Source organism: Garra rufa, chromosome 4, assembly GCF_049309525.1.
Source record: "Garra rufa chromosome 4, GarRuf1.0, whole genome shotgun sequence".
Taxonomy (NCBI): domain Eukaryota; kingdom Metazoa; phylum Chordata; class Actinopteri; order Cypriniformes; family Cyprinidae; genus Garra; species Garra rufa.
Window position 1 is genome coordinate 36,092,294 of NC_133364.1, and position 10,758 is coordinate 36,103,051.

Below are 10,758 nucleotides of genomic sequence, written 5' to 3' on the forward strand. Positions count from 1 at the left end.
CTCACATTTCAGTTTACATAATTTTGTTTTTTTGCCATTTTAAAGTAAATTAAATACTTTTTTAAAACTACAAATCTGACAGGACGAGTGAAATGAACAGATTTTAGATATTCAATGCAGTTTAGGTTGATGCCTTTATGAAGTCGACAGTGCCTGTGTTTGTTGTCGTATGCTACAAAGAACATGTTTCAGGTACCCAGAGGTGTATTATTAGTTTTACCAGTTGTTATCAAGCGATCACAAACCACTGGATGGTGCGACTGACCAGTCAGAATCAAGCATTCCAGAGAGATGAGTTATAAATTAGTAATAACACATTAAGAAATTATTTTAGAATTAATTATCAATATCAAATAAACATGTTATAATAATGGATAAAAGCCATAGTGCAGACAAGCTTTTCAAGTGAAATTTATAATTTCCTGATGAATTTAATGATCACAGAATCAAGGCATTTCATGAGATGCAACAAGGAGGTAAAGGGCGTTCATTCATTTGCTGTATGGCCTTCATCTGTTCTCTGTGCTGCTCCATCATCATAGCCATGGTTTCCTCATGTCTCTTGTTGGAGTTTTCTAACATCAGTGCCAACTCTTTAGCTCTGTTAGTTTCAGCTTCAGCGCTCCGTCTCTTGAACTCTTCAGTCTCTTTGCTCATCATCTCTGCCTTGTTTTTAAAGCCCTTCTCCAGCAGATTAGCCTGCTCCCTCAGTTTACTCTCCATGGCACGCTCAGTCTCCTCTTTCTGAAGCCTAATCTCTTCTTCCATCTTCTCCTTTATCTGCCTCATCCTCTCTTCATTACTCTGTTTCTCTGTTTCCATCTTCTCTTCTAGTTGTCGCTGCTTCTCCTCTTTAGCTTTAATTTCCTGCTTCAGAAGGACGGCTTTCTCTTTTTCCTCTGCTCATTTATTGGCAAAAAGAGAAAAAAGAAAACAGATGCTTTAAAGACAGAGAAAACACACAAATCATGATATATTTAAGGGTTGTATTTTAATTTAAAACTGTAAATTTACAAGTATTGGTTCTTATTCACAATAATAGTAGCATAAGTAACCCCTCTGGAACCTAAACCCTGGACTAAAGATGTTGTCTGAATAAGATTATTTGTGCTCTGAAAGTTAAACTATTCCTGGACCCTTGAATCTGCTTCTAACATTTGGTGCTACTTGTAGCTGTGTTTGGCAGTTACATCACCCTGTCCATGTCTCTGAGTCCTTCATGTGCAGAAACACACACTCTCACAAGTACCTAAACCTTAAAGCACAATTTTTTTTACAAAGAACCTAGTAGGATTTGACAAACAGGGACATTGGTATTTTATTACTTAAAATTCTTACCGTTAATCTTTTTCTCCTTCTCATTCAGTTTCTTGTCAGCCTGCCGAATGGATTTAGAATCCACAGACTTCTGCTTCAGGAACTCCTCTAGGACCTCTTCAGCCTATTGACATACACATGTACAGAAAGAAATATAATATAATGTGGAAAAAATGATAATGATGGGAGTGGTCATGTCTTGTGATGTCGTGAATAAGGGCATAACCTTGACTTCTTTATTGGTCTGGCTGTTATATTTCTTCCCAATGTCCTCCAGATCATTGCAGAAGAGATCATAGCCACCAGGTTTGGTATAGGAGCCCTGCTCAAGCTTTTCCATCACTGGTGCAGAGAGGGATGACAGGAGATCCTCACATCTTCTCTTTGAATCTTGCTCGTTTTGGCACAGGTATTCATCACAGAGTTTCTCGATATTTTCCTAAAACATAATGTAGCAAATCAGTAGCAGAAAGGTATACGAGCTGCTGAACGCTGATGATGTGCTATCACTCACATAATCTGACTTAAATGCAAGTGCAAGTTCCCATTCGAAAGGGAATGTCTCGGGTTATGCATGTAACCATGTTTACCTTAAAAGAGGGACAGTACACTGTGTTCCCTTGCCATGGTTCAGGTATTTCTGGGCATACATCCTTCAGACAATAAATGGATCACATGTTCTACACGTGCCCTTTCAACAGCTTTCAACAGCCAATGCCAAGCATTTAGACTCCAGCTTCAGACACCAGTCAGGCCAGAGCCATTACCCATAGTGTCCTCTTGGGGATTACATGCATAACCTGAGACATTTTATTATGAATCAGAGGCCATTTCAGCTGTCTGTAACATCTCTTAAAGGTGCCATAGAATACATTGATACAATATTTTTTATTGATATCTACATAGAAGGTATATGGCATAGGAAAGGGCAAAAATTCTCCAGAAACGGTTTTACAGGTCCGTTTACAACCTAGGACTTTTCCCTAGAATGCAATGGTCTATTATTGCCTTATTTGGAAGGTTCATAAATAATAATGATGAGCTCTGCTCTGAATGGCTGTTTTCTAGAGTGGCTCATTCAGTATCTCGCACATGGAAGAAAGTATATATTTAATCACAGAGCTTGAGCTGCTATTATGCGGGTCATTGAAACTGCCATTTTGATGTGCTCTGTGTAACGTTATACTACAGCGGCAGTACTTACTACATATTTTACATATTTAAACAATGTTCTCAATGCTGGAGTTCATGTGTAGAGACCCAGGCGATACTTCGAGCAAAGTTTCATGGTGTGTCAAGCCTTCTAAGTGTCGTAAAAATATCTATTTTGATGCACTCAAAGTTATGCCCCTAGTTCTACCATTCACCGGCCACTGACCACAAAACGAAATCACGGTCAATCTCAAAAACGGCTTGTTTGTCGTAATTATGCTTTTAGATATAAGTTTGTCTCATTTACAGTAAAAAAAAAAAAAATCCCAGGTTGCATTTTGGCAATAGTTATCCTTTAACGAAGTTTATCAGGCATGAAATGAAAATACCACCTACACGTTTCTGAGGACAGTCGGTCCCCTTCAGATACATTCATATAAAGACATCCGTGCCGCATTTTGACTTTTTGAAGTTTAATCCAGCCCTATCGCGATTCTCGTCTGTAACTGTAAGACCTCTTAAAAGTATAATGAAGACTTTTCTTATCCTATTTAACATATTGATAACTTTCTTATACCCTTAAATTTGATACAACTAAATTGAGGAGTCATGAAGGACCTGCAAAAGCTCTTTATTTTAGGATAGCCCATTGGGCAGCCGGTGAAACATTTTGGTAGCCCAACTGGAAAACACAACAGCCCCGGGACATCGGGCTAGCGATTTTGCGAGCCCTGGATACCCTCTATACGTATATATTATCTGTATAAAAGATATTAATACTGCTTAAATATAATATAAGAATATTATTGTGTTGGTTTTTTTTTTTGTAGTGGAGGGGTTCGTGGAAGGGTTGAGGGGGCGGTGCCCTTTTTTCAGTTTCAGCACATGCCCCTCAAAAGGTCTGTGCACGGCCCTGCTCAGGATCTGTAAATCATTCACCATCGTCCCCGCAGCCATCTCTCTTTTTATGTAGTAAGTGAAATCTTATGTACTACAATGTAACAGGCTACCGCTAGCATTAAGCTAACTGTGTCCCTTCAGTGGCTCGCCTTATTTTATTAGAATGTCTTATTTGTTTTCCTTGCATTTCTGAGTACAGACACAAACCCATCCCTGCACTTAACATCTCCTGCACAACCAGGAACATAACATTTATTCATGTGATCTGCCAATTATTATTATTTTTTTTTTTACAATAGCCTAGCTGCAGAACTTCTGATGATTGGGCGATGCAAATGTTGGGGGCATAACTATTAACGATCGTGACTCTTACGTAATAGTCGCTGTTATGTTGGAATTGGAATCTTTTGCAAACACCAGGTTTATGTAAGAAGGAAGAAACTATGGTGTTAGAGACTCACGGTATGTTATGTCCATGTACAGAACTGCTATTATTCAACTATGCCAAGATAAATACAGTTTTCCATTCTATGTCACCTTTAATAACTTTGTGCTAAGCATGTTCAGAAACAAAAAATTTTTTTTTCATCAGCTGGTGTTACTGAGTCAATAATTCACCATCATCCTAAATGTACTGACACTGCCTACCTGTAGAGATTTCAGGTACTTCCCATCAGTGTCCCTGAAGGAACGCTTCATAAAGGCTTGTGTTGCTGTGTTGCTAAAGTGTTGGTGTTCTGAGAACACATCCTTCAATTTCAGAGGGAAGGACTCCTTCAGCTTCTTCATTCCACTTTGGTAAACCTGAAGACCCTCCTTCACCGCAGCCTCATTCTCAATCATTGCCATGGCGATCACAGCGTTGTCCATACATGGTACAGAACCACTGGAGATGGTGTCCACATACGTTTTTGCCAGATGACCCAGAACTTCAGAGAAAGAAAGAAATTAAACACAGAGTTATTGATAAAGGTATTGATAGATAGTTTTCTGTATGCACATGCAAACTTTTCAAATTCGAATCACCTCTTCCAGTGACCGTGTGTCCATCTTTCAGCTTCTTCACATGGCTGTCATGAAAGACAAACTTGCAGAAATTATCTATGACCTTCAGGAACTCAGAGGAAAGGTCAGCAGGATCTAAGCTCTCCAGGCAAGACATTTTGTCCGGGGTAGTTGGCGAGAGGAAAGTGAAGCACTTCCTGGAAGGAAAGTATTTTTGGATGCACTCCCTGGGAAAGTTGTACTCTATCACAGTTCTTGAAGTGCCTAGAAAAGATGAGCACATTTTCTAGCTGCTCTCAATTTTAGAGAAGAACATGTCTACTGTAGGAGTGTAGCTAGTTGAGCTAGCAGACATAAGATGCTGAGACATAGGAAATAGTAAGCTTGAATACCAAAACAATTACAGTAACACAAACTAGTTGTATTAGTGATTATGAAGACTCTTCAAATAACCTTTTGCAGTATTTTTAAATTACCATGTTTCAGCTTCAGAGCAAACTCTAGGTACTCATCCTCTGTTACATCTTTGTCTTCGATCTTTAGCTTCAGTGTGAAGTCCCTCACAGCCCAGATGAAAATAGGGAAGAGCTTCACAAACTCTCTTGAATCATCAGCATCCTCATCTGATGATTTGACCTTGATGCACTCTGTTAGTTCAGTAACATATCTGACCGTTTGTTCAGGCATGAACACAAAGCAGCTGCAACTCATGATGCATAGTCTAACAATACAAATGTGTAATTCCATGAGCTGATAAGCAAATTCACAACACCAATACTTTTCAGTTTGACTTATGATTACATGTAGACTTAAAACATGACATGAAAATAACTAAATAAATAATGTAATTAAGTTGTTACTTTGAATATAATCTAACAGTGTGACTGAATTTACACTTCTATTTGTATAATTCTGGAATACAAATTGGGGTCCATTGTTAATAAATGCATAATAAATGTATTTGAATTAAGTTCTAAGTATTATAAATATATTTTAAAAAACGCTTAAATTTTGATGAAAAATGTAAGTGTAATATGAAATAATTCATGAACCGTTGATGTAAGCATTCCCGCCGACTCCACAGAATCAAAAAAGAGTGGAGCAGCAGATATACACTTATGTATCTACCTATCTACTTATGTAGTGAACACAACAAGGCTTAGAGTTGGGTTTTGCGATATGTGTGGATGCATACCAGCACATACTGTATTCTGTATTATTCACTGCATCAAGTTGAAGTTGCACATGGAATAAAAAAGTGCCAATGATTTCTTAATTCGTAGACACATTATTTATTATACAGGAATGTTAAGATAGATAGTGCATAAAAATGTATGTGTATGACCTACTGAAATGCATATCATTTTGAATTAAACAAATGTAAATGATTGTATTTGGGACAAAATAATGTGTCAACGCATAGTAATCAATGCCTTATAAAAACTGTTACCACTTTTAATGCTGCACAAAGACACAAGTATATTTAGGTATCTATAAATGGTCAGAAGGATACTGCAGATCCATTACAGCCTTGTTGTCAATCGTCCCTCGACTGTTGTACACTAGAGTGCTGCTGAGTAACACAGCCAAACAGAAGATGTGGGTGTCATGTTTTGGGTCTCCCTGTGAGAGAGAAATATATTTTTAATTATCAGCATCACCCAATAATTTGTATTTGTCCAATAAGTGTGCTTAGTGTGACTTTTATTCATAATCTCTCCATCTTCATTCATTTACTCATTTTACTTGTTCAATGTAACATGTGGTTTTGATTTTGTTTTGGGTTTTCATGTTCTTGTTCATGTTTTTTATTTTAAAATTAGCCATGGTCCTTGTTTAGTCTTGCTTCCCTTACCCCCATGTATTCCTGTCATTGGTTCCTTAGTGCCCAGGTCCTCCAGAGCTTCACTGTTTGCCATTGCTCCATGGTCCAGGACCACCTCTGCTCCATGATCCATGTCCGCCACTGCTCCATGGCAAAGGTCCTCCAGAGCTTCACTGTTTGCCATTGCTCCATGGTCCAGGACCACCTCTGCTCCATGATCCATGTCCGCCACTGCTCCATGGCAAAGGTCCTCCAGAGCTTCACTGTTTGCCATTGCTCCATGGTCCAGGACCACCTCTGCTCCATGATCCATGTCCGCCACTGCTCCATGATCCAGGACCTCCAGAGCTTCACTGTCTACCATTGCTCCATGATCCAGGACCTCCACTGTCTGCCACTGCTTCATGGCCCAGGTCCTCCAGAGCTCCACTGTCTGCCATTGCTCCATGATCCAGGACCTCCAGAGCTCCACTGTCTGCCATTGCTCCATGATCCAGGACCTCTAGAGCTTCACTGTCTGCCATTGCTCCATGATCCAGGACCTCCAGAGCTTCACTGTCTGCCATTGCTCCATGATCCAGGACCTCCACTGTCTGCCACTGCTTCATGGCCCAGGTCCTCCAGAGCTTCACTGTCTGCCATTGCTCCATGATCCAGGACCTCCAGAGCTTCACTGTCTGCCATTGCTCCATGATCCAGGACCTCCAGAGCCTCACTGTCTGCCATTGCTCCATGATCCAGGACCTCCAGAGCTTCACTGTCTGCCATTGCTCCATGATCCAGGACCTCCAGAGCTTCACTGTCTGCCATTGCTCCATGATCCAGGACCTCCAGAGCTTCACTGTCTGCCATTGCTCCATGATCCAGGACCTCCAGAGCTTCACTGTCTTCCATTGCTCCATGATCCAGGACCTCCACTGTCTGCCACTGCTTCATGGCCCAGATCCTCCAGAGCTTCACTGTCTGCCATTGCTCCATGATCCAGAACCTCCACTGTCTGCCATTGCTCCATGATCCAGGACCTCCAGAGCTTCACTGTCTGCCATTGCTCCATGATCCAGGACCTCCAGAGCTTCACTGTCTGCCATTGCTCCATGATCCAGGACCTCCACTGTCTGCCATTGCTTCATGGCCCAGATCCTCCAGAGCTTCACTGTCTGCCATTGCTCCATGATCCAGGACCTCCACTGTCTGCCACTGCTTCATGGCCCAGATCCTCCAGAGCTTCACTGTCTGCCATTGCTCCATGATCCAGGACCTCCAGAGCTTCACTGTCTGCCATTGCTCTATGGACCTCCAGAGCTTCACTGTCTGCCATTGCTCCATGATCCAGGACCTCCAGAGCTTCACTGTCTGCCATTGCTCCATGATCCAGGACCTCCAGAGCTTCACTGTCTGCCATTGCTCCATGATCCAGGACCTCCAGAGCTTCACTGTCTGCCATTGCTCCATGATCCAGGACCTCCACTGTCTGCCATTGCTTCATGGCCCAGATCCTCCAGAGCTTCACTGTCTGCCATTGCTCCATGATCCAGGGCCTCCACTGTCTGCCATTGCTCCATGATCCAGGACCTCCAGAGCTTCACTGTCTGCCATTGCTCCATGATCCAGGACCTCCAGAGCTTCACTGTCTGCCATTGCTCCATGATCCAGGACCTCCACTGTCTGCCATTGCTTCATGGCCCAGATCCTCCAGAGCTTCACTGTCTGCCATTGCTCCATGATCCAGGACCTCCACTGTCTGCCACTGCTTCATGGCCCAGATCCTCCAGAGCTTCACTGTCTGCCATTGCTCCATGATCCAGGACCTCCAGAGCTTCCCTGTCTGCCATTGCTCTATGGACCTCCAGAGCTTCACTGTCTGCCATTGCTCCATGATCCAGGACCTCCAGAGCTTCACTGTCTGCCATTGCTCCATGATCCAGGACCTCCAGAGCTTCACTGTCTGCCATTGCTCCATGATCCAGGACCTCCACTGTCTGCCATTGCTTCATGGCCCAGATCCTCCAGAGCTTCACTGTCTGCCATTGCTCCATGATCCAGGACCTCCAGAGCTTCACTGTCTGCCATTGCTCCATGATCCTGGACCTCCACTGTCTGCCATTGCTCCATGATCCAGGACCTCCAGAGCTTCACTGTCTGCCATTGGTCCATGATCCAGGACCTCCAGAGCTTCACTGTCTGCCATTGCTCCATGATCCAGGACCTCCAGAGCTTCACTGTCTGCCATTGCTCCATGATCCAGGACCTCCACTGTCTGCCATTGCTTCATGGCCCAGATCCTCCAGAGCTTCACTGTCTGCCATTGCTCCATGATCCAGGACCTCCAGAGCTTCACTGTCTGCCATTGCTCCATGATCCAGGACCTCCACTGTCTGCCACTGCTTCATGGCCCAGATCCTCCAGTGCTTCACTGTCTGACATTGCCCCCTGGTCCAGGTCTATCACTGCAACATGGACGCCCTGTTTCGCCCCTGCTCTACCACCCTCCTGGACTTATTGACTTTGGGTTTTGTTTTGGGGTTTCATATTCTTGTTCATGTCAAGGCCAAGGTCCTTGTTTAGTCTTGCTTCCCTTGCCCTCATGTATTCCTGTCATTGGTTCCTTAGTTCTTTGTGTCAGGTTTTCATTGGTTGCTATGGTCTTGTTCCTTGTTTCCCATTTGTTGGTTCTTGTCATGTGACCTGCTTTGTTTAATATAAGTAGCCCTACTGTTTCTATTGTTCCTTGTCATGTCAAGTCTGTTTATATCAAGTCTGTATCAAATCAAGTCAAGTCACTGTTTGGATTATCGTTTGTGTGGATTATCTTTGTATTTTGGATTATTTCACCGTTTCAATAAACTGCACTTGGGTTCATCAACTACATCTCCCTGTTCAGTGGATTTATTGTTACTTGTGTGTATTATCTCTGCTTTGAAAGTGAAAGTATTCTTGGACTCATAAAACTGCTTGTAATGCAAATTGTGTTTCTTGGTAGTTTTCTTGTCACCTTATCCACATCTCCGAGTCCCTCTGTGTCCAGCAGCACTAGCGTGGTTCCTGCTTTAGTGGGATGGGGCACACACCACATCCAGATGCCCTTTGTCTTGGACTCAACTGTGCTGCCCAGCGCAAACCCTGATAATGACAATAAATTTTGTGGATGTAATGTCATTCACTTGAACTGTATGATGTTTGCAATGAGTGCTAACCTGTTTGTTTTCCAGCGAGACGGTTCATTAGGTAGGACTTCCCGGTCCGGTAGAGCCCCACCACGGCCACCACCACCACCGGCTGCTGGATCTGCTCTAGGATCTGCAGCGCTGACTGCTGCACACACAGCTTCCTATCTGAGTCTGTGTCAATGAGGCACACTGGTTTATCCATGGTCACTGGAGACAAATCTGCCAACCGATACGCACATTTTAAACACGGGTATTAAGGTATGTCTTTCTAAAATATGCAGTAGACATACATTATTAAAAAAATCCACACCATCCCAACATCCTTTTTCTCTTTTTTTACATAATAACAATTTGATCACTTGCAAAACAGCATGTATACATTCACATTTAATTTGTATTAACTAACAATTCCACGAGTTCTTATTGTCTTAAAATTAATTGAAATTTTAGCAAGTCTGTATTTGTGATGTTTCCTATCATGCATTTTGAAAACTCATAAATATAGTGTCATCTTTACTGGACATCCTTTCCCCCTTATTTTTTTCTTTAAGTTTGAACTTAGGGTAACACTTTATTTCGATGGTCCATCTGTTGACACTCTACTAGTTATCAGTATTCATTTAGTAGCATGTCAACAGTGCATCAGTTGACATTCAACAACATTGTTTCAACAGACAAGCAACATACATTCAACTAACTGCGTGTAGATTATAAGGTGCTTTTTAGTTTCTAATCTATAGATTTTACAAAAAATGCATGTTGACTGTCAGTATGTCTTTTGCAACATGTTATTAACTAATAGTCAGCTAACTTTTTGTAGATTGTTACCATCCTCTAAATTGTTTACCAATTTATTAAAATTAATCTGTCAGTTGATAGTCTACAGTCATGTCAACATATGATCAACAGCATATTATATCATCCTTACTTAAGAGCCTCAAATACATCAAATGAATAATTACTTAACCATCTCATTTTTATCATAATCACTAGTTTGTTATCTGTTGATAGTTAACTAAACATTAGTTGTGCATCTGTTGTGTGTCAACTAATCTAAAGTTTACATTCAGCAGACTATTAGTAGACATTCTCAACTAAGCATTTGTAGATATATTTTAGGACTATCCAATTAAAGTGAAAAACAGTTGATAACAGTAGAAAGTCTATAAACTATCAACAGAACACATACAAGCATGCATTAATTGTATGCAATATATTTGCAGTTTAAAATGAAAGTCAATACCAGACAATGAAAACACAATAGAACAAACACTACAGGCAGGATATTGGAGAAAGTTGTTTTATTAACAATATATTTACACAAACCCATTGTTTGCTAGTGTATCCGATCTGAACGGTCTGATGCAAATAAATTTTCTCCGGTAAAACGTG

At 41.5% G+C, this 10,758-nt stretch overlaps 1 protein-coding gene across 1 annotated transcript; it reads right to left on the minus strand.

Annotated features, from left to right (window-relative positions):
- Positions 1-456: 456 nt before the first annotated feature.
- Positions 457-9,583, minus strand: LOC141332908 (guanylate-binding protein 4-like). Its single transcript, XM_073837869.1, has 9 exons — positions 9,394-9,583; positions 9,192-9,319; positions 5,888-5,997; positions 4,851-5,041; positions 4,396-4,638; positions 4,018-4,298; positions 1,544-1,756; positions 1,339-1,441; positions 457-899 (listed from the first exon to the last, which is right to left on the minus strand). The coding sequence occupies exons 1-9, from the start codon at positions 9,566-9,568 to the stop codon at positions 457-459; spliced, it is 1,887 nt and encodes a 628-aa protein (XP_073693970.1). The 5' UTR covers positions 9,569-9,583.
- Positions 9,584-10,758: the final 1,175 nt, after the last annotated feature.

Excerpts from the sequence above, each read along its gene's own strand:
- LOC141332908 (XM_073837869.1), bottom strand. The coding sequence starts at position 9,568 with ATGGATAAACCAGTGTGCCTCATTGACACAGACTCAGATAGGAAGCTG. Across the intron at positions 4,639-4,850 it reads TGCTCTGAAGCTGAAACATG|GCACTTCAAGAACTGTGATA; the intron begins GTAATTTAAAAA and ends CATCTTTTCTAG. Across the intron at positions 4,299-4,395 it reads ACACACGGTCACTGGAAGAG|TTCTGGGTCATCTGGCAAAA; the intron begins GTGATTCGAATT and ends CTTTCTCTGAAG.